The sequence below is a fragment of the Erinaceus europaeus genome, chromosome 12 (genome assembly GCF_950295315.1).
Source record: "Erinaceus europaeus chromosome 12, mEriEur2.1, whole genome shotgun sequence".
NCBI lineage: Eukaryota > Metazoa > Chordata > Mammalia > Eulipotyphla > Erinaceidae > Erinaceus > Erinaceus europaeus.
The window spans coordinates 76,640,114-76,666,087 of NC_080173.1; the positions used below are offsets into that span (position 1 = coordinate 76,640,114).

At 43.3% G+C, this 25,974-nt stretch overlaps 1 protein-coding gene across 4 annotated transcripts in view; it reads right to left on the minus strand.

Moving 5' to 3' along the window:
- PHF12 (PHD finger protein 12) overlaps positions 1–25,974 on the minus strand; it is a 52,648-nt gene that overhangs the window by 4,479 nt on the left and 22,195 nt on the right. For 2 of the 4 annotated variants that reach the window (XM_007520455.3, XM_060204039.1), the window contains exons 3-11: positions 25,705–25,777; positions 21,970–22,363; positions 17,580–17,700; positions 16,215–16,347; positions 9,496–9,660; positions 6,922–7,080; positions 5,586–6,375; positions 2,340–2,465; positions 931–1,074 (exon numbers count right to left, since the gene is read on the minus strand). In XM_007520455.3, the coding sequence (XP_007520517.1) occupies positions 931–1,074; positions 2,340–2,465; positions 5,586–6,375; positions 6,922–7,080; positions 9,496–9,660; positions 16,215–16,347; positions 17,580–17,700; positions 21,970–22,363; positions 25,705–25,777 (2,105 nt within the window). The other 2 variants (XR_009553144.1, XM_060204040.1) reach the window with 2 other exon arrangements.

Consider the following 25,974-nt stretch of genomic DNA (forward strand, 5'->3'; position numbering starts at 1 on the left):
ATGTCAGGACCTCATGCTTGAGAGTCCAAAGCTTTATCACTGCGCCACCTCCCGGACCACTCTGGTTGTATTTTTTTTTTTTTTTAAGTATTTATTTATTCACGAGAAAGAACCAGCCATCACTCTGGTACATGTGCTGCCGGGGATGGAACTCAGGACCTCATGCTTGAGAGTCTAGTTCCTTAGCCACTGCGCCACCTCCTGGACCACTCTGGTTGTATTTTTAAGCAGGATCTTTTTCTCTTTGGTTTTAGGAAATGAACCCAAGGTTTCATACATGTGAACTTTGCACTCTACCACTACATCCTTGGTCTAAGCATCAAGGCTTAAGAAAAACAAACGAAAAAACAACCAACAAAATGGAGCACAGCTAAGCACTGCCTTATGAATAAAAAATATATTGTGCTATTATTGATGGTGCTATCTCATCTTTTTTTTTTTTTTTTTTTACCAGAGTGCTACTGAGCTCTGGTTTATGGTAGTGCTGGGGATTGAACCTGGGAGCTCAGAGCCTCAGGCTTAAAGGTCATCTGCATGACCACTATGCTGTCTCCTCAGCCCAGCAACAAGACTCTTAATAGTTAACATTTAAAAGGATATCCTTGGCAGAGTTAACCTCTAAAAAGAACTTCCAGAAGGCCAGTCCATTATTTTGTTTCTTCTCACACTGAATTTGAAAGTAACTAAGCAGAGTTCATGGAGTCATAGATCTCTCAGAATTTGATCTGAAAGCTGTAGCTATCTAGCTATCATTTTCTTCCTGCTTTCTGAGAAAAGTAACCATAGTGCTTTATTAAGAAGTCCAATAAAGGCACATATGGAAGACTGAGACATCGAAATCTAAGACTCTCCACGGGAGGGAGATGGTGTTCACCCACATAGAAGGGAGATCTGACGGTGTGATGTGGTGGCAGGTGTGTGCACGCGCACCTTCTATGTGGTGCACTCCAGAAGCCAGTGGATGTGCTCCGATGTTGCCTGGTGAAGCTTGGACCCGGGAAGGGAAAAGCTGATGTATTCTCTGCAAGGCCAGAAACTTGATCAGCTTCTCATCCAGCATATTTATCTCGATTTCTATTAACCAAAGAGAAAGATTAAAAAACAGATGGGGAAAGGAAAATGTGGAAGTAGGGGATGACAGAGCAAATAGTCGAGCATTTCTAGATCCTAGCCAAATGATTTTCCTCACTGTACAAAGTGGTACAAGGAAGTGGAGCTGGGCATCTCATGAGCCATTTCCAGCGAGCCCTAGTGGGCCCTAATGCAGTCTGTGCAGATGCTCCCTGCAGTCGGTAGCTTGGGTTTAGGTAAAGTGAACTAGAAAGGTCAAATTAAATACCCCACTTGCTTCTCTGGGGAGGCCTAACGAGTCTGATATTGAGGTATGGCTTTCAACTCATCCCCAGTTCAGAGATCAAGATCTCTCCTAGTTCTCCTTGACTTTGAGAGCAAGGCTCTTCCCGCTTTTATTCTGCAAATCTAGGTAATCTGCCTAAAGTAGCTTTGTTCACTTCTCACTGATTCCACTTGGCTTTGTTTCCCCTTCATTTTTGATTACGTGTATGTGCATGTGTATAAGGCACAGATAGGCAGTCAATTTCCATCTCCCCACTCATCTGAGATTAAGCATCCCAACTGTCCCCTTCCTTTTAAGAATAAAAGAGATTGAGCACCAGGTGGTGGTATACATGGTCAAGTGCATATATCATCATGCACAAAGACCCAGGTTCAAGCCCTTGGTCCCCATATGCAAGAAAGAAAGCTTCACGAGCAGTGAAGCAGTGCTGTAGCTGTCTGTCTCCCTCTCTAGCTTTCCCTTCCCTCTCATTTTTTCTCTGTATTATCAAAAAGATTAATTAAAAAATTTTTTATATTTATTTTCCCTTTTGTTGCCCTTGTTTTTCATTGTTACTGTTGTTGTTTATTGATGTCATCGTCAGAAAGGACAGAGAGAAATGGAGAGAGGAGGGGAAGACAGAGAGGGGGAAAGATAGACACCTGTAGACCTGCTCCACTGCCTGTGAAATGACTCTCCTGCAGATGGAGAGCCGGGGGCTCAAACTGGGATCCTTATGCTGGTCCTTGTGTTTTGTGCAGCAAGCGCTTAACCCACTGCGCTACCACCCGACCCCCCAAAACAATTCTTATAATTGTGAGATAGTATGAGAAAGACCAGAGTATTGCTCCATCATTCCCAGGTACTGCAAATCCAGGGCCATAGTATGCAAAGCACGTATACTACCACTGACCCATTTTCCTTCCTTCTTCCTCCTCCCTTGCTCCATTCTCTTCTCAAAGAGGACAAATGTTGGAGTAGAGGCAGCACTGCATTTACTCACCTCCATTGACATCCATAAACGCTCGAAGTGAGTTGGTGAGGTCCACCATGGCAGTAGAGTTGGCTGGGAAAGAGGGTACGGTTAAAGCGCTTCCTATGGATAACGTGCCGGGGCTGACCTTGCCATCTGGGGACGGAGCAGGAAAACTGTTACTTACTTGCCTGAGAGAAACCCACCAGTCCGATACCCCACTGCTGAGACAGGTGTGGATTTTGGACCCAAGGTGATGCTCCCTTGTTGAGTCTCACCTCATAGGCTCTGGAACTCCTAGAGCTAAAAATGTGTGGTGAGGAAGGGCAGACGGAACAACAATGCAACACAGGACTCTCCAGAGCACCAAGAACCAGTGACATTTACTGCCCTGGGTAACATGGGGCTGGGGAAGGGGTGAGTAGCTTCAGTGTCTAGACTCTGATTACTTCTCTGTTGTCTCTACTCACTCAAGTAAATTGGTGCCTGTCCCTGAAATTCTTGCCTACTAAAAAAGTCTAATTCACAGGATATAAAACTTATCCAGACTGGTACTGAGGGGAGGAGAAAACAAAACAAAACAAAACTGAGAGTAGGGTGCCATCCAGGCCTAGGATGCAGAGAAGTCACCATCACTTGTTTATCCTCTTAGCAACTGAGAGGTTGGTTTCAGTTCAGACAGGAGAGAACCCAGAGTTCCAGTATTATTGAGAAGCTGGAGTCAGCAACTTCACATTCCTATATGCAGACTAGGAACAATTAAGTGAGCAAATCCAGACGAGATTGGCCAAGTATGGATGTAAGGAATTGCCTTGTGCCGTGTGGTCTGAAGAAAAACTTCTGAGCTAGACCAATCTCTGGGCATCCTACCCTGTAGTTATTCTGAAAGGTAGTACTGCTTTCTGTCCCTTTCTGACAAAACTTTTATTTTTAAAAATATGACTTAAAAAGAAGATTTTTATTGGATAGAGACGGCCAGAAATCAAGAGAGAATGGGGTGATAAGAGAGGGAGAGAGATAGACACCTGCAACACCACTTCATCACTTACAAAGCTTTCCCCCTGTAGGTGGGGACTGGAGGCATGAACCTGGGTCCTTGTACATTGTAGTGTGTTCAACCAGCTGTACCACCACCTGGTCCCTGATATAAAACTTTCAAATGAGGTTCCATCACATGGAGTTCAAACACTCTGAGGCAATGAAATGAAACACAGAAGACTAGGTAGGTCTGGAATGTCAGGGATGGGAAGGGATACTCAGTAGAACCAATTCTACTACTGACTTGGTAGGTCATTCTTATGAAAATCACTTGAGCTTTCAGAGCCAAAACTGTTCTACCTAAAAAAACAGCAAGCCACACCCTGGTCAGCAGAGCTAGGATGCTTAAACCAACAGTCAGATGAATTAACAAGAAATTTGCAAAGGGAGTTGGACAGTGGTACATCCAACTGGCCATACAGACTACCATACACAAAGACTTGGGTTTGAGACCCCACTTCCCACCTGCGGGGGATTGCTTTATGAGTAGTGAAGTATGTCTGCAGGTAGGCATCTTTCTATCTCCCCTTCCCAAGTTCTCTCTCCTACCTAAAACACAAAGAAAAAAGTGGCCACCAGAAGCAGTGAATTAGTAGTGCTGACACTGAACTCCAGTGATAACCCAGGTGGCAATATACAAACAAAAATAAAGACTACAGAGGAGGACCTAGTGGGGGTTGAATTGTTATGTGGAAAACTGGAAGTGTTATGCATGTACAAGCTATTGTATTTTACTACCAACTGTAAACTACTAATCCCCTAATAAAGAGATAAAACAAACAACCCCCCCCCACCAAACAAATACTAAGGTGGAAATTTGTTCCCTGCATTCTGGGAGGTGGCATAGTGAATGAAGCATTGAATTCTCAAGTATAAGGTCCTGAGTTTGAACCCTGGCACTATTATGTACAAAGTGATGCTCTCGCTCCTCTTCTAATAAAATAAATAGAGAAATAAATAACTCAAACCCAAGTTTACAAAGATTTAATAGTTAATATGGCAAATAGTTTAGAACACTGAAGGCTTCTGGGAGAAGCAAAGGATCACTTATAAGGGAAATCATATAGATTATCATATGATTTTCCCAGAGAAACTCTTAAAAGCCAAACAGATTTGGCAGGATATATTCAAAGTTCTGAATGGAAAAGGCCTCCACCCAAGAATAAGTTTATCCTGCTAAGCTATCAATTGAGTTTGAAGGTAGAAACAGTTTTTTAGACAGGTGATAACTTGGGAATACTACCATTAAACTAGGGCTACAAGGGATATTAAAGGGACTCACATGAAAGTCAGGACAATAAGCAACAAAGATCACAGACTCAACAGACTCAAGGTTAAAAATGTGTTGGGGGTCGTAAGGGGTGCTGCAGTGAACTTTTGGTAGAGGGATATTGGCGCTTTTATAGGGGTGACTGTGGTAATACATTCTGAGGTGAAAACTGTACCTACAGTTTTCTAAATCAAGGTTACCTCAAAAGCAAAAAATGTATGTATATGAAGAGGAAAAAAAAAAGGAAAGAAAAAAGGGGACAAGCTATATGAGGCTGGGTTAGATTTCAGCATTCTCTCCTCCACCAAAATGGGGAGAAGTTAATATGTGTATTTTTTAATTTTTATTTTCTGCCACCAGGGTTCTACTGACTGGGGCCTGGTACCTGCATGGCTCTATAGCACTACCACTCATGAAGCTTCTCCACTGTAGGTGGAGATTGGGGGATTGAACCTGAGTTTTTGCACAAAGTAACCTAGCCCCCCTTTAATTTTTCTATCATTTAAATGGAAGGGCAGAGGGAGAGAATAACAGGGATTAAAGTCTTCTGGAATATCCACAAAAATCAGTGTGTTTTTTTTTTTCCTTTAGATAGAAGCAGAGAGAGAGGGGAGAAGGAAAGACACCATAGCACTGAAGCGCCCTTCAGTGCAGTGGGGGTTGGGCAGGAACCTGGGTCACACACATGGAAAAACAGAGTACAATGCAAGTGAACTATTCTGCCAGTCTGAAATCTTTTTTTTTTTTTTTTTAATCTTAAGTCTTTATTTGTCAAGAAGAGCATAAATTTAATCCAAATTGGGCGGGGGAAAAATACACAGTGGCTTATGTAACAGACTTTCATACCTGAGGCACCATGTTAAATCTCAAGCACCACCACGTGCCAGAGACAAGTAGTGTTCTAGTAAGAAGGAAAGAAGGAAAAAAAAATCTTATCTCAAATCACCTCAAGGCTGAGTATAACTCACCTGATGATGGGGCTGGTGAGCAGAATCGCTGACTGGTGGCCAAGATGCCATCTCCTGCTGCCTGAGGGGGAGTGAGCACCCGGGTGGCACTTGGGGGTGAGCCCAGTGGCCTTGGATCTGTCAACGGAGGTCCCATCTGTGGTTGGACAGTCTGTCTTTGCAAAGTGCTGGTGTTCTCTATGCTGGCACAAGAGCTGGGAGTGGAAGGGGGCAGGCTTGGGACAGGAACCAAACTCCTCTGGGGGCAAGAGCTGGGGCCAGTGGCATTTTCTGTCTTCACAATGATGCCGACGGTGTGGTTCTGAAGACCCCCAGCCGCTGGTGGCGTGAGGGGCCGAGGCCAGCCTTGCCTGTGTGAGAGGCTTGGTAGGGGTGTGCTGGCGCCTGGAAGTCGCCGGGGGTCCATGGAGTCAGTGGGGCTGCTGTAGAGGTGTGGGCCATTGACTTTCACCTCTGTGTTCACCGGCCCGTTGACAGTCCCACAGGGGATTTTCTTGGATTTTTCCACACAAGAACTGCAGTTGATGTCCTCTAGGGCTGGGGACTGGTGGGGTGGAGAGCAGCTCAGGGAGTTTTGGGTGCTAATCCCTGAGGGACAGGACAAGGGATAGTGGGAAGGTGTAGGTGCCTTGTCAGCTGTTTGCAGGGAGGTGGTGAGTGAGCTGTCAGTCATAATAACAGGCTTAATATCAGCCTTCTCTGTCTGTTCAGAGTCCCAATGCGAAGGCATCTGCTTAGCAGATAAATGTTTCAATATGCTGCACTGGAGCGCAACAACACTACAGAGCCACTGCAACGGAAGGAGAGGAGAGGAGAGGAGGGTGAGAGGCCTGGGAGGCGCAGGTCCTTACTGCCACAGCGACCAGAGCCACAGCAGAGCTGATAAGCACTGTTTCCGAAGTTGCACTGTGAATGCCCAGAAAGAATCTGCTTGACTCCTGATAAAATTCCATTTCCATTCTCAAGTAAGACTTATTGGTACAAGTAACATCAATGTCAGCCAGTATCCTACCTAGACTTTAGTCTACTCATCTCTCTACCGTAACTAGTATGGCTTACTAATCTCTTTCTGCAAAACAGACTTGACTGTCTCATGATACATTGGGGGAACTGCAGTTCTGACTCACTTGTTAGCTATCTCTTACTTAACTCAGAATCTGAGCCAGAGGTTCTGTGGAATGTTCAGCTCTGGGGGTGGGGTGGGGTGTGTGTGAGGATAGGTGTTTGTAGGATTACAGAATAGGGAAATGGGGATGACACTGAAGCTACCTCTGGTATCAGCTGTATGAGATGCAAGGAAGATTAAATCTGGAGTTCCAGCTTTGTCTTCACTCACCTCTTGCTGCTCTGCCTGGGTGGCTAAGTGCTCAGAGTTCAAAAGGTGCGTCTGTGATTCCTCTGGGATCCCATTGCAGATCAGCTCCCCATCCCGAATGGCCGCGGGTGCAATGAGAGGGGGTGGAAACTGGTACTGAGATTTTATAGCATCGGGAACCTGTTCAGGATAGATAGGAGGGGGGGAGATAGTGCCAGTATGTACTGCTAATTTTGCCCTAATATGCCTGTCTGACTATGGTACTGATACCCCAAAGGACCGTCATCTGTTCTAGAATCTACTGAGGACAAGGAAGTTCAGGGCATTACTAATGTTCTATGCTTTCACCTCTTTGACTCTTTCTCTCTATCATTCACACTAGACTGAGAAGGCAAGGCACCTTGCCCTCTTTTCCTCATCAGAGAATAAGGTCTTCTGGAACCAGAAACCACTGTATGTTGCTTTGGCCTAAAAAGTATATCACTGATAGTGGTTTTCAAGGCTCTTACTGTTAGGCATCAAGTTTGGGAGGTAGGTGAGCAGTATCTGGGAGATACAATCTTAAAAGAGGCCATATGTACAGTGGAAATGTTCAGTGTGTTGTCTAGCTTCTGACAAGCATTCATTCAATGTCAGTTTTTTGCTGTCCATTCATTCATGACTCATGAAACAATCAAAAATCTCTTTGTTATACAAAGACAGAAGATACACTCTGAACCACATCATGGAAGAATGAAAGAGCCATACAAGCAATAAATCATTCATACATTCAACCAACATTTATTGAGCACATTCTGAATCTAGGCACTGTGTCAAATCAGAGATTTGGAGATGATAAAGGTAAATCAAGCCTTGCCCTCAAGGAGCTCACAGTCTAATGAGGAGAATAACATAACATTCAAAACTATATGATGGATCCTAGAAAGGAGGTATTTCTTTTAAAAAATTTTTAAAAAATATTTATTTTCCCTTTTGTTGCCCATGTTTTTTTATTGTTGTAGTTATTATTGTTGTTGTTGCTGTCATTGTTGTTGGATAGGACACAGAGAAATGAAGAGAGGAGGGGAAGACAAAGAGGGGGAGAGAAAGACAGACACCTGCAGACCTGTTTTACCACTTGTGAAGCGACTCCCCTGCAGGTGGGGACTTTAAGATCATTATCATTCATTGAAATATAAGAGCAGATTTGGAGGTAGAAGACTTGGTTTTGGGCAAGTTAAATTTGAGGTGTCTGCAGAATAGGTGTCAGGCAGAAAGGCAAGCAATATGAAATTGAGAGTCAACACGACTGACAGTGGTGGCCAGGGCCAAAGGTTTATCTGAGGCCACCCAGGTATGAGATAGAGAGAAATGGAGTGAAAAGGGTAGTCTAAGCCTATTCCCCGGGGGAGAGGAAAAGGGTAGGGCAAAGAGGAACCTCTTCTGAAGACAAAAAGTTTTCAATCAGTTTTACTTACATTGCTTCACATAAAGGCCAAAGAGCAAACTTTAGGAGAGCTGAACAATTCTCCATCACTCTCCTCATTTCACTCTCAAACTGTCCAAGTACAGAATATTCTCTATGCAGCTCAAGTCCTTGTATTTTCCTCAAGAATAGGGAAACGTTGGGAGTTGGGTGGTAGCGCAGTGGGTTAAGTGCACGTGGCGCAAAGCACAAGGACCGGAGTAAAGATCCCGCTTTGAACCCCTGGCTCCCCACCTGCAGGAGAGTCGATCCACAGGAGGTGAGGCAGGTCTGCTGGTGTCTATTTTTCTCCCCCCTCTTTGTCTTCCCCGCCTCTCTCCATTTCTCTCTGTCCTATCCAATGACATCAATAATAACAATAACAACAAGGACAACAAAAAGGGAATAAATAAGTATTTAAAAAAAAAAAAGAATAGGGAAATGTTTAAAAATGGGGGGGGGGGGGCGCACCATAAAAAGACAGGTCTCCTTGCCTAGTTAACTTCAGTAGCCAATCTCCTTTCCAAATGATGGGTTATAGCTTAGTTTTTTTTTTTTTTAAACCAGAGCACTGCTCCGCTCTGGTTCATGGTAGTGTGGGGGGTTTAGGGACTATAAAAATACATACAAATATTAGAGATAACTACAGCTACATTTTGGAGAGCTGGTGATATTCTAACAGCAGCACAGGAAAAATAGACTTAATTCTCCTCCAGACACTGCCATCTGAAGTGATTCAGTTGGGAAGCTCCTCACTTTCGACATGACCCTGTGTTTAACCACCTCCAACTATACCTTACCAGTTTTGGAAAGGAGCCATTCAATAGGAACATGAGGGCTTGAGAGACATTAACAGGATTATTTACCTCCAGAAGAAATGGAGATATACAGAATCTTATTTGTAGGAACACAAGATTTGGGGTGTGTGTGTGTGTGTGTGTGTGTGTGTATAGACTGCAGAGTTTATAGGGCCAATTAAGCTTTGGCCCTCATAACTGTGACCACCATCCTCAAGTATAAATGTATGGTACTCCTGACTTGTTGAGACACAAAGAAAAATCTTAGGGTAGTTTACTCTATTTGTAAAACCTCTGTTGTCTATTCCATGAAGACAGAGATTCCCATCCATCCTGTACCAGTGTGTGACTCACCTTCAAGCTTCTTCTTTTAACCGACTGGAGCACACGGCGATTAGGAGGGTGCTTTTTGTGAATTCGGTTTAGGAAGTCCACTTTGACAACATGCTGGGAAATGGTATCCTGAAAACGGTCAAATACCTGGCACCGATTGCTCAGCGTCATATTCTTCTGGTTCAGCTGGGGATAAAACAAACACACTCCTATGGTAAGTCTCAAAAAGGGCACCCACCCCCAGGGCTGGGAGGTGGCTCAGCAGGTAAAGCGCTTCAGGTCTTGCATTTTATTCTTAGAATCACAGGGAACCACAAGGAAATTTCATGCATGGTTGAACATAGCTTTGATGCCTTTCATTCTTTCCCTCAGTTCTGACTGGTTCACCAAGGGAAGGGTGGTATATTCCTAATCCTCAAAGGCCTGAGGGGGACAGGAAGTAAGTTATTGGCTAAGAAGTACTCTTTAAATTCAGCTTTTGAATTTAAAATAGATTTCTGTCCAGATCAGAACACCTTTTTGTCAGCATAAACTTAGAGTACAGACTTCAGAGGTGCAGGCCTTGGCCCATGAGAGACTGACACTCCCTTCTTAGGAAGGGACTCTCTAGCTATTTCCTATATGAGCAGGACTATGGTTGGGGAAATAGCTCACTTGGTAGAACACAGAACTGCATGTCTAAGGCTCCTGGTTTCCTAACCCCTGACTCCAAGTTGCATATACTAGAGTGGTGCTCTGGTTTTTCTCAAATATGAATCTCTGTTATAGGGGGCCAGGTGGTTGCGCACCTAGTTAAGAGCACACATTATACAGTGCACAAAGACCCAGGTTCAATCCCCTGGTCCCCACCTGCAGGGGGAAAGCTTCATGAGGGGTGAAGTAGGGCTGCAGATGTTTCTGTCTCTGTCCCTCTTTATCTCTCCCTCCCTTCTCAATTTCTCTATCTAATAAAAATAATTAAAAAAAGAAAAAATGAGGGGCCAGGCGGTGGCGCACCTGGTTGAGCGTACATGTTACAGTGCGCAAGGACCCAGGGTCGAGCCCCTGGTCCCCACCTGCAGGGGGAAAGCTTCACAAATGGTGAAGCAGTGCTGCAGGTGTCTCTCTGTCTCTCTCCCTCTCTATCACCTGCTTCCCTCTCAATTTCTGACTGTCTCTATCCAACAAATAAAGATAAAAAAATTAAAAAAAGAAGAAAAAGTGAATTTCTGTTATATGAAATAAATTATGTCTTAAAAAAACAAAAGTTTGGGTGACAGCTAGGATCAGCACCAGAATCCAAAATCCTGTGTGCTCTGTTTTATTCTTTTTTTGCCTCCAGGGTTACCGCTGGGGCTCGGTGCCTGCACTATAAATGCACTGCTCCTGGAGGCCATTTTTTCCCACTTTGTTGCCCTTGTTGTCGTTATTGTTGCCACTGATGATGCTGTTGTTGAATTAGAGGGAAATTAAGAGAGGAGGGGAGACAGAGAGGGGGAGAGAAAGACAGACACATGCAGACCTGAACCGGGATCTTTATGCTGGTCCTTGTGCTTCACCCGCTGTGCTACCCCACCTGACCCCTTTCCCTATTTTCACTGTGCCAGAAGCACTAGTGAAACCATCCAGAATCGCCAGTCTTCCGAGAGCCGTGACGCTTTCCCTCTCTACCCTCCCACACCCCACCCACCAAACAAACAGCGGGGAATGGACTTCAGGTCTTGTGCATCTGTGATGCCAGAGTAGCCCCCCCCAATATTTTCACTACAAAAAGGATTGGGGAGCAGGCAGGTGGTGGTGCACCTGGTTGAGCACACGTTACAATGCACGAGAACCTGTGTTCGAGCCCCTAGTCCCCACCTGCAAGGGGAAAGCTTTGAGAGTGGTGAAGCAGTTGTGCAGGTGTCTCCCTCTCTATACCCTATTCCCCCCATTGATTTCTGGCTGTCTCTACACAATAAATAAATAAAGATAAAAAAAAAAAGGACAAGGTAAGAGACCAAAACACTGCTCAGCTCTGATATATTATAGGGCTGGAAATTAAACCTAGGAACTCTTCTTTAAGGAAGGGACAGAGAGGGAGACACCTGTAAACACTACTTCACTGCTCACAATTCCCCTAATGGGTGGGGAAGAGCCTAGGAATTATTTTTTAAAAAACAAATATTTATTTATTTATTTATTCCCTTTTGTTGCCCTTGTTTTATTGTAATTATTGCTGTTGTTACTGATGTCATTGTTGTTGGATAGGACAGAGAGAAATGGAGAGAGGAGGGGAAGACAGAGAGGGGGAGAGAAAGACAGACACCTGCAGACCTGCTTCACCACCTGTGAAGCGACTCCCCTGCAGGTGGGGAGCCAGGGGCTCGAACGGAGACCCTTATACCAGTCCTTGTGCTTTGCGCCATGTGCACTTAACCCTCTGTGCTACCACCCGACTCCTGAGCCTGGGAACTCTTAAGCATATAGGTCTGGTGTGCTGCCATTGTGCCATCTCCCCAGCACCAATTATTTAATAATAATAATTTTTAAAAATTAATTTATTATTACTATCATTACTATTAATTTTTATTGGGCTGGAAGCTCACACCCAGGTCCTTGTGCATTATAACATGTGTGCTTAACCAGGTGCACTACCACCTGGCACCATTAATTTTTTTTATTAAATTTTTTATATTTGTTTATTTTCCCTTTTGTTGCTCTTGTTATTATAACAGGTATAATTCCATTGCTTTCCCACCACCAGAGTTCTGTGTCCTCATACCCTCCATTGGAAACTACATTAGTGTTCCCAAGATCATAGATATGGGTTGACTATCCTTTCTTTTTTTAAAAAAAGATTTTATTTATTTATTAATGAGAAAGATAGGAGGAGAAAGAGCCAGACTTCACTCTGGTGCATGTGCTGACAGGGAGTGAACTAGGGGACCTCATGCTTGAGTCCAACATTTTACCCACTGCGTCACCTTCTGGACCATGGTTGACTATTATTTATAACTATCTGTCTATATCTATATATATTTGCCCATTTTTTTCTTGCCTCCAGGGTTATCGCTGGGGCTCGGTGCCTGCACTACAAATCCACTGCTCCTGGGAGCCATTTCCTCCTTTTAGTTGCCCTTGTTATTATTGTTGCCATTGCCGTTGCTGTTGTTGGATAGGACAGAAAAAAAATCGAGAGAGGAGGGGAAGATGGGGAGAGAAAGACAGGCACCTGCAGACCTGCTTCACTGCTTGTGAAGTGACCCTCTTGTAGGTGGGGAGCTAGGGCATCAAGCCAGGATCCTTGCACCAGTCCTTGTGCTTCACACCACGTGCACTCAACCCGTGTGCCACCACCCAGCCCCCTTCGCCCATTTTTTCTATTGTCCTGCCTTCTCTTCATTTCTCAGTCACATCGACTACTTCTAAGTTTCCACCCTTTTTTCTCAGGCCCTGAAGTTCAGAACACTCTCATCATCTTCCCCTTACATTTACCCCTCTGGGAGTATGGACCAAAATTCTTTATGGTGGGAGTTCTGGCTTCCGTAATTGCTTCTCTGCTGGACACGGGCACTGGAAGGCTGATCCATCCCTCCAGTCTGTTTCTAATTTTCCCTAGTGGAATCCACTCTTCCTCCTTTCTATCTCTCCTTCTTTCCTCTTTTCTTTCTTTGCCTCTAGGGTCATTGCTGGGGCTCGGTGCCTGCACTACAAATCCACTGCTCCTAGAGGCCATTTTGTTGCCCTTGTTGCCATTACTGTTGGGTAGGACAGACAGAAATCAAAAGAGGGGAAGACAAAGAGGGGGAGACAAGGACAGACACCTGCAGACCTGCTTCACTGCCCGTGAAGCGACCCCCGACCCCTGCAGGTGGGGAGCCTGGTTCTCGAACCGGGATACTTATGCAGGTCCTTGTGCTTCAGGTCATGTGTTTTTAATCTGCTGCACTACCGCTCAGATATTTCTTTTCTTTTTTTTAAAAGAGAGACACAGACAGGAGAGACACCACAACACAGCTGCCTCTGCTTTCACATAGTGCCAGGGACTTGAACACAGGGCTTCATGCAAGATAAAGTATGTGGTCTATGAAGTTAGGCTATCTTTGGCATACAGCAAAATTCATTTTTATTTTAATTTATATTTATTATTTATTTATGCCTCCAGGATTGTATCTGGGGCTTGATACCTGCACCATGAATCCACTGCTCCTGGAGGCTATTTTTCTCAATTTGTTGCCCTTGTTGTAGTTGTTATTGTTATCATAGTTATTGTTGTTGTTGGATAGGACAGAGAGAAACCAAGAGAGGAGAGGAAGACAGAGGAGGAGAGAAAGACAACTGCAGACCTGCTTCACTGCTTGTGAAGCGACTCCTGTAGGTGGGGAGCGGGGTCTCCAATCAGAATCCTTATACCAGCCCTTAACGCTTTGCGTCATGAGCGCTTAACCCGCTGTGCTACTGCCCAGCTCCCTCATTTTTTATTTTACTTTATTTTTTTTGTCTCCAGGGTTATTGTTGGGGTTAGGTGCCTGTACTATGAATCCACTGCTCCTGGAGGCCATTTTTTCCCTTTTGTTGCCCTTGTTGTTTGTTGTTGTTATTATTGCTGTCCTTGTTGGTAAGACAAGAGAAATGGAAGACAGAGGAGGGAGAGAAAGACAGACACTTGCAGACTTGCTTCATCACCTGTGAAGTGAAACCCCCTGCAGGTAGGGAGCTGGGGGCTCAAGCCAGGATCTTTACACCGGTCAGTGCGCTTTGTGCCATGTGCTCTTAACCTGCAGCACTATCGCCTGGCCCATTTTTTATTTTTTAAATTATATTTATTTATTTGATAGAGACAGCCAGAAATCAAGTGGATAGGGGATGTAAAGAGGGAGATGTAAAGAGAGACAGTTGTAGCACTGATTTACCACTCATGAAACTTTCCTCTTGTAGGTAGGGACTGAGGGCTTAAACCTGGGTCCTTGCATATTGTAATGTGTGCTCAACCAGGTGCACCATCACCCAGTCCTTATAGTATTCTTTTTTTAAAAGTTTTTTTTTTATTTTTAAAATTAAAAAAAATATTCATTCCCCTTTGTTGCCTTTGTTGTTTTATTGTTGTAGTTATTATTGTTGTTGATGTTGTCATTGTTGGATGGAACAGAGAGAAATGGAGAGAAGAGGGAAAGACAGAGAGGGGGAGAGAAAGACAGACATCTGCAGACCTGCTTCACCGCCTGTGAAGCGACTCCCCTGCAGGTGGGAAGCTGGGGGCTTGAACTGGGATCCTTTCACCAGCCCTTGCTCTTTGCGCCACGTGTGCTTAACCCGCTGTGCTACCACCTGACTAAGACTGTGGAATCCCCGGATCAGGCTCATTCAATGTCTTAAGAACCAGGGGCTCTTTAGGGTGGGGCATGCTTTCCTGCATGCTTCTCTCAATTCATACCAAATATTGCATCCGTTGATCCCAACCTAATCAACGCAACGAGTGCCACCTCAGCATGCTTCACTTCAGACTGTGTCCAGAGACTTCAGGTGTGAAATGACAACCCTTCAGCTTCATTACTCGGGTGAGACCTTTCCTTTCATAGTATTTTCTAATCTCATTCCAGGTGGTTCACTTCCTAACAAAGTCCGCAAACCTAGATATACACCAGGTACCCTGAGACAGAGCATATGTTCACATGTATCCATAAACTAGGGCAAAATATATACCTGAGAGCAGAAGTACACAAGAGTCTGCAATGAGTACTCCCCAACACTTCATCTGCATTATTCCAGCCATAATTGTTCAACAATTTGTTTGGCTTTGTATGTTAACTCTTTTTTCAGCCACCAGGTTCCAGATGATACCAAGATGTTGACCAGACTTCCCTGGACAGACGACCCCACCAATGTGTCCTGGAGCCGCTTCCCCAGAGACCCACCTTACTAGGGAAAGAGAGAGGCAGACTGGGAGTATTGATGGACCAGTCAACGCCCATGTTCAGTGGGGAAGCAATTACAGAAGTCAGACCTTCCACTTTCTGCAACCCACAATGATCCTGGGTCCATAATCCCAGAGGGATAGAGAATGGGAAAGCTATCAGGGGAGGGGATGGGATATGGAGATTGGGTGGTGGGAACTGTGTGGAGTTGTACCCCTCCTATCCTACGGTTTTGTTAATGTCTCCTTTCTTAAGTAAATAATTAAATAAAAAAAGAGTAAATGCTCTATTCATTTATCTAACACTATTTAAAAATAAAAACCAGCTCCAGTGACAGAAAGTCATTGAAAAGCTGTTCAAACAGACAAATGTTATTTGTGAAGAAGCAGAAATGGACTGGAGTTGGTGTACTGCACCAAAGTAAAAGACTCTGGGGTGCGGGAGGGCTCAGGTCCTGGAACATGAAGGCAGGAGGACCTAGTGGGGGTTGAGTTGTTAAGTGGAAAACTGAGAAATGTCATGCATGTACAAACGATTGTATTTTACTGTTGGCTGTAAGCCATTAATCCTACAATAAAGAAGTTAAAAAAACTTCTAGGGTTGTAATGCCAACTGCTTAATTACTTAGAAACAACTAAGCACTAGTGGGTTGTGTCAGCACAGTCCAAATACAGCGTTGTGAGAAAAAACAAAATGCACAGCTGAGGCATGTCAAAATACTCGGGACTAAGTAGGATGGTTGGCAGAATATAGCATCTGGAAAATTACAGTGAACTCTGTATAAAGGTGACATTACTGTGCTTTTTATTCAGTCTATACCCCAGCTGTGCCCATAGAGAATTAAAGGGATACTGTTGTGCTTACCACCACATGTTCAATGTGATTCGGACACATCCATCTGCCCAGTGGCATGGCAGTGAGTGGTGGCTCGAGGCAGTCCATGTGGAACAGGAGAGGGCAATAATCACACTGGATGAGAGGGGCCACCCGGCAACTCCTGCAAAAAAGAAATGAAGGTCATTTTTGTGGCAAATGGGAGAAGTCAAACCAACCCTGTACTATGGAACAGCCTTCCTTAATCCTAACAATACCCTCTCACTTCCTCCCTGCCCAGTGATTCAGTCACATTCATGATTAGGAAGATGAATGAAGTTGGGGGCTACCACAGGTTTTACATTATTCTCTTCTTTGGAGTACAGCTACAGTAACTGTCAGAGCAGGAACGATTAATCCTTAATGCCCACCAGGAGAAAACAGTGAATGTTTCACTGATCTTTCTATGCCTTAAAGAAAGTGGCAAGAGAGATAAATATTAAAAATATTAGAAACCCGAGTCCTATACTGCAGTAGGAAGAGTTCTCTTCTACAGGAAGCACACACCAAAACTGACAACATGATCTTTTTTTTCTTATCCACAGCATTGCTCAGCCCTGGTAAGTGGATGGGGTTGCTATTGTGGTAGTGGAGGACTTGGGAGCCTCAGACATGAAAATCTTTTTGCATAACTGTTATGCTATCTCCCTACCCTTGGGGATATGATTTTATAACATCCATGTAAGCACAGTTCAAGAGAAGAAGTATGCCAATTATAATTTGTAAGAACTACACCTATGGGCCTTTGATATATACTGGAGCAGCAGTTTGAGCCTGGCTAAGAGTTCTGCTACCCTACTATCTAGTTCTCTAAAGCTTTTGTTGTGAAATATTTCTTTGACAGAAACCTTCTCCTACTTATACATCTAAGACAATAAATACAGTTCTAGTAAGTGAAAGAGCTGGCTTCTGTCAGGGAAGAGATCTGATTTGAAGGAAATGAGTGTAGTAGGGAAGACACAACTGGGACAGTCTAAAGGCTTTAGCAAGTCATTTATTCATTCAATCAATCTAATTCATACTATTGATAGCTATCATGGAAACCTATACTTGATCTTTAATGATTTAAATCATTTGCTTTTTCCAAGGACTTGTCTGTAGGACAGTGTTGTTCCTGTTAGCTAGTTTAAATATTTCATGCTTTAGCTTAAGTCTAAGCTCTCTTGTTCTAGTTTTTACAAGCTTATAGTACTTGTGCTGTGATTCCTCCAGGAATTTGTTGTTACGATACTTTGGCTTCACGCAGTTTCTCATCAGAATATATGTTACCTGTATTTACTATGTGTATTTGGAAGAGGTGATGGAAGAGAAAAGAAGATTATGAGGATGAGACCCCCAACATGGAAGAACAAGTACCTGTTACACGTGAAGCAGACTTTGACCGGTAAGGGGACAAGACCATTGTGATCTAATTCATGCTGTGTCTTCTTAACATTTTTCCCTGTGGTTTCCTCCTTTCTTCTCCTTTTGCTAGAACCTAGAAGAGAAACTGGTGGTGTTGAACTGCCCCGGAAAGTGAGTTACTAGCCTGGGATACACAAACAACAGTATATGAAAGAAGCATCTTAGTAAAGCAAGTGACAGTCAAGACATAGATCTCTCCCTGAGGCCCCCTTAGATGATTTTTCTTACTTATGCCCTGCCCCCGCACCTTATTTAACTGGAACTTCAAGCCTGCAGGATTATATATACTGCTCCTGAATTTTTTTTTTTTAAATTGAGTGAGACAGAGATGTACAGACACCACAGCGCTGTTCCATTGCTTGTGAAGCTTTCCTTTTGCATGGTGCTCCTATGTAGTGGCAGAGGATTAAACCCAGGTCCTTATGCATAGGTAAGTGTGGACTCTATTGGGATATCATCTCTTGGCCCCAGATTTCTTTCTTTAAAAAAAAAAAAAAGATTTATTTGGGGTGGTCTGGGAGGTGCTGCAGCAGATAAAACATTGGACTTTCAAGCAGGAAGTCCTGAATCTAATCTCTGGTAGTGCATGTGCTAGAGCAATGATCTGCCCCCTCCCCCATTAATAAAATACTAAAAACAACACACACACACACAAACTAAGTTAAAAAGCTTTATGGGGGGGGGGAGATTTGGTAGATTGCACATTTTAGTATGCACAAGGACCTGGGTTTGAGTAGTGCTGAGCTATGTTTTTATCTTTTTTCCTTTCACCCTTTATCTGGAAGAAGAAAAAGTCTGGGGGTCTGGCCAGTAGCGCAGCGGGTTAAACGCACATGGCGCAAAGCCGAAGGGGACCGGCTTGAGGATCCTGGTTTGAGCCCCCAGCTCCCCACCTTTATTTTCCCTTTTGTTGCCCTTGCAGTTTTGTTTTTGTTATTGATGTCATCATTGTTAGATAGGACAGAGAGAGAAATGAAGAGAGGAAGGGAAGACAGAGAGGGGGAGAGAAAGACAGACACCTGCAGACCTGCTTCACTGCCTGTGAAGCAACTCCCCTGCAGGTGGGGAGCCAGGGGTTAAAATCGGGATCCTTATGCTGGTCCTTGGCTTTGTGCCATGTGTGCTTAACCCGCTGCACTACTGCTGGGAAAAAGACTCCTGGGAAAAAGATTTATTAATGAGAGAATAAGACAAAATCATTGACACCAGTGTATTGTTTGGCCATATAACATGTAGCTGAACTTGAACCTGGGACCTCAGGTTTGTAAAGTACCTACATGTTTAACCACCTCCCTGGCTATGCTCTTGGCTAACTGCTTGCCTCCCCTCCCTCACTTCCTTCCATTCTTTCTTTCATTATTAATATGAGAGAGCTAGCTAGATAGAGAGAATCAGAACTAATGCTACTCTGGCATATATAGGGACAGGGACTGAATCAAGACTTCATATTTGTATATCTCATGTTCTACCACTGTGTTATCTATCTGGGGATGCCCCTTGCTAACCTGAAGTGAGAAAAAGAATATAATAGGAAGGGAAGGGAAAGATAAAGACATTGGTCAGAACCATGATGAAAACTTTTAACTTGTTCTGTGGTAGACACAGATAAAACTATTCTTGTAAAATGAAGTGGTCGAAAGTTTAGGGTGGATACTAGCGATTTAAATATAAATGTTTATAGGGGCCAGGCGGTGGCACACCTGGTTAAGTGCACACATTACAGTGTGCAAGGACATAGGTTCAAATCCCTGGTCCCCACCTATAGGGGGAAAGCTTCATGAGTGGTGAAGTAGGGCTGCAGGTATCTCTGTCTCGTTCCCTCTCTCAAACTCCCCCTTCCCCTCTCAATTTCTCTGTCTCTATCCAATAATACAAATGTAAATAAATAAATAAATAAAATAAAATGCTTATAACAAAGGCTTAAGAAACACTACTCTGGAAGTGGTTGAGGAAAGCACAATTTCACTGCATTTTTACAGGAATTAGAACAACTTTGATTCCATATGCATATTTCATGCCTGAGACTGAAGGCTCAGGTTCAGTCCCTAGCACCACCAAACACCAGAGCTGAGCAGTGCTGACTAGTAGGCTTCCTCCTTATTTATTAAAAAAAAAAAAAAAAAAAAAGATTAATGAGAAAATGAGAGGGAGAGGGGAAGAAAAGAGGGAGTGAATGAGGGAGAGAGGAGAGAAAAAAAATCAAATACAGAACATCACTTTGGCATATGTAATGCCAGAGACCGAACTTGGGATTTCATGTTTGAGAGCCCAGAGTCTTGGCTGCTGTCCCTCCATTTTCCTTTTTTTTGTTGTCATTACTGAGACTTCAATGCTATGGGCTGACTTTTTCTGATAGAGTGACAGAGACAGGCAGAAAGAAAGAACTGAAGCCTGCTCCAACATGGTGGGGGAAGGGTCTTGAATTTGGATTACACACATGTCAAAGTACTATGTAGTGAGCTATTTTTCCACCTCCAGTAGGCTTCTTAAACCTATGAATTCCACTTCCTTATGGAAGAAAATAAGATTTAGGTAAGAAAAAGAATGATGGGTAATTTGGTAATCGGACACTGAAATGCTGATATAAAGAATTTATCTTACACATGTGTTCACAGACAATGATTTTTTTGTCTTTTTTTTTTTTTTTTTGCCTCCAGGATTATTGCTGGGGCTTGGTGCCTGCAGCATGAATCCACCACTTTTTTTTTTTTAAGATTTTTTAAAAAAAATATTTATTTATTATTTATTCCTTTTTGTTGCCCTTGTTGTTTTATTGTTGTAGTTATGATTGATGTTGTTGGACAGGACAGAGAGAAATGGAGAGAGGAGGGGAAGACAGAGGGGGGAGAAAAAGAGAGACACTTGCAGATTTGCTTCACCGCCTGTGAAGCAACTCCTGAAGGTGGGGAGCCGGGGGCTCAAACCGGGGTCCTTACGCTGGTCCCTGCGCTTTGCGCCACATGTGCTTAACCCACTGCGCTACTTACTACCTGACTCCCGAATCCACTGCTCTTAAAGGCTATTTTCCCCCACTTTGTCGTCACTGTTTGTTATCCCTGTTACTGCCATCATTATTATTGTTGTTGTCGGACAGGACAGAGAGAAATGGAGAGAGGGAAGGGATGACAGAGAGGGCAAGAGAATGACAGACACCTGCAGACCTGCTTCACTGCCTGTGAAGTAACCCCCCCTGCAGGTGGGGAGCCGGGGGGCTCCAACTGGGATCCTTATGCCAATCCTTGTGCTTTGTGCTACATGTGCTTAACCCACTGTGCTATTGCCCAACCCCCGACAATGATGTTTTAATGAGATTATTCTTTGAAGTGCTATCTATCATAGCAAAATATAAGAGACAAACTGTTCATCAATATTCAATAGGAAGAGAAATTGAGGGAGGAGAGGGAGAGACAGAAAGAGAAATCAGACACCTGGGTCCTTGAGCAGATCCTTGCACTTAGTACTATGTATGCTAAACCAGGTGTGCCACCGCCCAGCTCTCTAAGCTGTATTACCTACCTTTTAGGACTTATTTATTTAATCAGAGCACTGACCAGCTCTGGCTTATGGTGGTGCAGGGGATTGAACCTGGGACTTTGAAGCCTCAGACATAAGAGTCTCTCTGCATAAACATTATGCTATCTACCCCTGCAGGATTCTATTTATTTATCTTTATAATGTTGATTTTTTTTATGCAATACTGTGGAATGAACTCTTGTACATGTGTGACAGCACTTCTCCAACACAATTTCTATTTTAGTATTGAGAGAGAAACATCAAAGCATTGCTCCACTATTCATGGTGCTCCTGTATGGTCTGGGAATTAAAACCAAAGCCTTATGCATGGAAAGGTATGTGCTTTACCTGCTGAGCTATTTCCCAAGTCCACATATTGGACAAAAAAAAAAAAAAAAAGTACAGGGACAGTAGCACTATGTATGTCTTACTTACGTCCTTGTGCCAGTCCCCCCACTCAGAAGAACAATAAAAACCCAAACTATGATACTAGTTGTGCAAGAGGCAGCATAGCAAAATATATGCCTTCCTTCCATGCATGAGGCCCAGGATTTAATCCCTGATATAGCATCACGGACCATTTTAACATCTGTCTCTAAGAATATATTGTAAAAAAACGGAACCAGGGGGCGACTGTTTTATCATGCATTTAAAATATGACATTAAATAATCCAGTGAAGGTTGCAGAATGAAGTAAGCAAGGCAAGTGCTCCAAGACTTCTCCAGGAAGAATCAAAACAAGAATCTGAGAATTTGTACTGCTCTTTGTCTGGACAATAATACTTCGGGAAGTCAGAGGGGAGAGGGGAGGAGAGATAGTCTGGCTAACCTGGTAGTGCAGTGGTACAAGTCAGTTCATTGGGCAATTGAAATTGGGTAGGGTTCCGCTCCATGGCAGCAGCAATCAGAAGCTCAAATGGCCGCTTTAGTTGGGGCTGCACGTAGTCTGGTTCTGCCACTACTGGCTCCTCATCCACGTCAATGATGTCCTCATCGACGTCATTCTGCTCAGAAGTGGGGGTTTCTGTGCTGGCATTGGATGTGGGTGTGCCAGGCCGGCTGGCTCTCCTCTCTAGGATCCGGGCATGGGCAATGGCCTTGAGTTCAGTTTTGCTAGCTGGTCTATCCAACAAATCAGTGTCACTGCTGGGGGATGTAGTCCGTTTGCCAGTTTTGTCCACCAGTCCATTGACATGGCCCAGCTCCTTTTTCTGTTCTCGTTTCTGTGCAAATGAACAGGTGGGCCCATCATATAAAGTACCACAAAACAGAGAGACGAATACGAGACCATCCACTAAAATTACAGTTTCTCTAATACCTCACATTCATCCACCTAGAGAATGGAAACACTGTTAAAACTGGGGGAACTGTGAATGAACTAAACTAAATGGACAAAACTATTATAACAGAGACTCTTCAAATGCAAAGCTAGAAACAGGTATACAAATTATATATCATTTACTTAGTATATGATACACATCATCTCTACACAGAGCACAGGGATAAAAGAATCAAATTTTATTTATTTTAAATTGCTACTAGGGCTATTGCTAGCGCTCAGTGCCAACATTATGAATCCATTGCTCCTGGCAGTCAATTTTTCCTTTTTTATTTGATACGACTGAAAGAAATTGAGAGGCAAGAGGGAGCTTGAACCTAGGTCCTTGAGCATGGTTGGTAATGTATGTCTTCAACTAGTGTGCCACCATCCACCCCCCAAGAACAAAATTTTAACAGACTAAATTTAGTGAGACAAAATAGCAGAAATCAAAGAGAGTAATTACTCCAAATAATCTTAATTATTTAAGAATATTCTGACTTTCCAAATGGCTTTAAGAACTCTTCAAAATAACACTGACAAAAGCAAAGGTAAAACAGGTAAGCAATACTCCCTGTCCAAGGGAAGTGGGTGCTGGCATAGAAAGCAACCCCCCCCATTAAGGTGGAAGGGTAGTAATATGTAGAAGTTAGCGCCATATGCAGGAATGGTGGTTTTCAATCTCTGAACCTTAACTTGAACCCTGAAAGTAACATTTCTTTAAATACGAAGGAAGATGATTAAGTGTACTCAGTAGGACTACACGACTAATAATATATTTTCTTTCAAGTCTCTATAAAGAGTGGGCAAGCGAAGGCTTAACAGTGGTCTTTAGTTAGAGGATCTCATCTTGCCCCAACTCTGTCACTAAATTTTCTTATCTAGGGTGAGTTAGGCTGGTGAGCAGGAATTTCTCTATTTGTAATATGAGACAAGTAAATGTACATATTTAATTTTTAAAAGATTATGGGGGGGGGAGAGATATCCCTGTGAGACAGAAAGAAAAGACAGAGATACTCTACCACTTGTAGAACTATGGATCAAACTGGGAACCCCAAGCATGAAAGTTCAATGCTCCACCATCCTTCCCCACCCCTTCTGCAGACAAGTAAATCTTTCATTTTTCTCCTCTCAGGAATACTGCAGATAAAGACGGTCACATATATGAAAGTATGGCTCTTAGTTGGGGGAGTATTTAACCTACACTAGTAGTAGGACCCAAACATCAGAGGTTGGTGAGGCCTAGAGGATGTATTATTTCAGCCCACTTCAGTGTAAAGTCGCAGGCAAAGGTGGTGGTAGTAAAGAGGCAGGCTTGGCATGAGACAGAATTTAGTCCAAATTTCTAGTTTGTCGAACTCTTTCAGTCCTTGGGACCAAGTCATTTTCCATTTGTGAGCCTGAGCTTCTTCTTCTAAAATATAGATTCAACTACTGGCACAATTCTTTCAGGTCTAGCTTGTGTTTCTGTAAGCTTCTAAAATAGCTCTAAATGGCTTAAGTGGCTCTATTCTCATCTGAGGACTCACAGGACATTTTAGGAGGTAGAAACGCTGGCTAACAGCTTGGTTTGTGGACTATAAGACAAACCAAACTATAGTTATGGCTAGGTTTTGGTTTGCGTCTCTTTATTATTTTTTCACTTTTTTTTTTTACTTTATTTAATTAATACACACACACACACACACACACACACACACACACACACACACACACACACACACACACACACACACACACATATTTAAAACCAGAGCACTGCTTACTTCCAGCCTATGGTGGTATGAAGGACTGAACCTAGGACTTTGGAGCCTCAGGTTTTATGAATCTTTTGTACAACCATTATGCTATCCCACCACTCGTTGGTCTGCTTTTTTTCCCTTTTTTTTTTCTCCCACCAGGGTTATTGCGGGGGCTCGGTGCCAGCACTGTGAATCCACCACTCCTGGTGTCCATTTGTTTCCCTAGTGTTTTTCTTTTTTTTTTTGATGATAGAGAGAAATCAAAGGGGGGAGAGAGGAAGAAAGACAAACACCTGCAGACCTGCTTTACCACTCTCAAAGTGTTCCCCTTTCAGGTAGGGAAGTGGGGCTTGAACCTGGGTCCTTACACATGGTAATGTGTACACTCAACTAGGTGTGCCACCACCTGGACTATTGGTTTGCTTTTTAATAGGAACCCTTGTGTGCATACTGAAAAATATCTGCTTGTTTACCTCTTCATAAAAGCTGAAAACTCTTGCACACACATAAACCATAATCTCTGAATCATCTCATCCTGTTTCTGCAATCAAGGAAGTCATCATTCATTGTGACATCATGTTCAGGGGCCAGGAAAACAGAAGTGATGTCACAAGAAAGGAAAATGGCTGCATGTGTGTCTGTATGGATTTTACAATTCTTAGTTATAGTGTAACTGATAGGCTATAGTTTGAGGATTGGATCACTCATAATCTAGGTGGAAACATGCCTACTTCCTTTTTTGGCAAGGTAGAATTTAGCTTTTACACCCCATAAAAGTTCTCTAAAGTAATAAACCATGTTCTTAATGCCAGTACTATATAGTCAAAGTTGAAAGAATGGAGGCTAAAGGCAACTTGTGGTACAGGTAGGTTCTTATACCTTCATATACTGGGCCCAAATCTCTAGATACTAGTGATTATTTGTGGGGGAAAATATTTTTCAATGAAGCTGCAGAAGTAGCTTTCTTTCTTTTTTGTAATTTTTATTATCTTTATTTATTGGCTAGAGAAAGCCAGAAATCAAGAGGGAAGGGGGCTACAGAGAGACAGACACCTGCAGCTCTGCTTCACCACTTGCAAAGCTTTCCCCCTGCAGGTGGGGGCTGGGGGCTTGAACCTGGGTCCTTTCAAACTGTAATGCGTGCACTTAACAAGGTGCGCTACCACTCAGCCCTGTTTTCTTTTTTCTTTAGTCATATTTATATCTGGCTGCTACATTAAGGTTATCAGGAGGTCTACAAAAAGATCAGACTACTCTTGTCACTACTGAATTATCATAGCTCAGGAAATCAACACACCTCTTCCCACTTTAGCAGTCTGTTTGAATTTAGGCCCTACTGGATTCATGTCACCATGGGGAGAGTAGGGGTGATTCCAAGGCTGGAAGAGACAAGAAGGTACGAAATGCCTTCAGGGCCAAGTCATCTGAGCTCTAGAATTAGCTCTAGAATTAGTGTTCTAGATCTGGCATTCTGTGGAAAGCTTTCAAAAAGCAGCATCATTACCTTTCGGCGAACAGTGCACCGGTGACACATCCACTCTCCAGGAGGCAACATCTCTTCACTCAGTGGAGGGTTACTGTCGGGGGGGGGAAGACAAGGGCAAGACTAAGTAACTAACCATTTGATGCAGCAGAAAAAAGCTACCTAGGTCTCACATAAAGCTGCCTGCTCTTCAACAACTATTGTGATTAGTTCTTCAGCACTGTTAGGGCTTTCACATCTTCTGAAATACTTGGCATCATCTCCCTTCCCACATATTAGAGAAGTTAAATT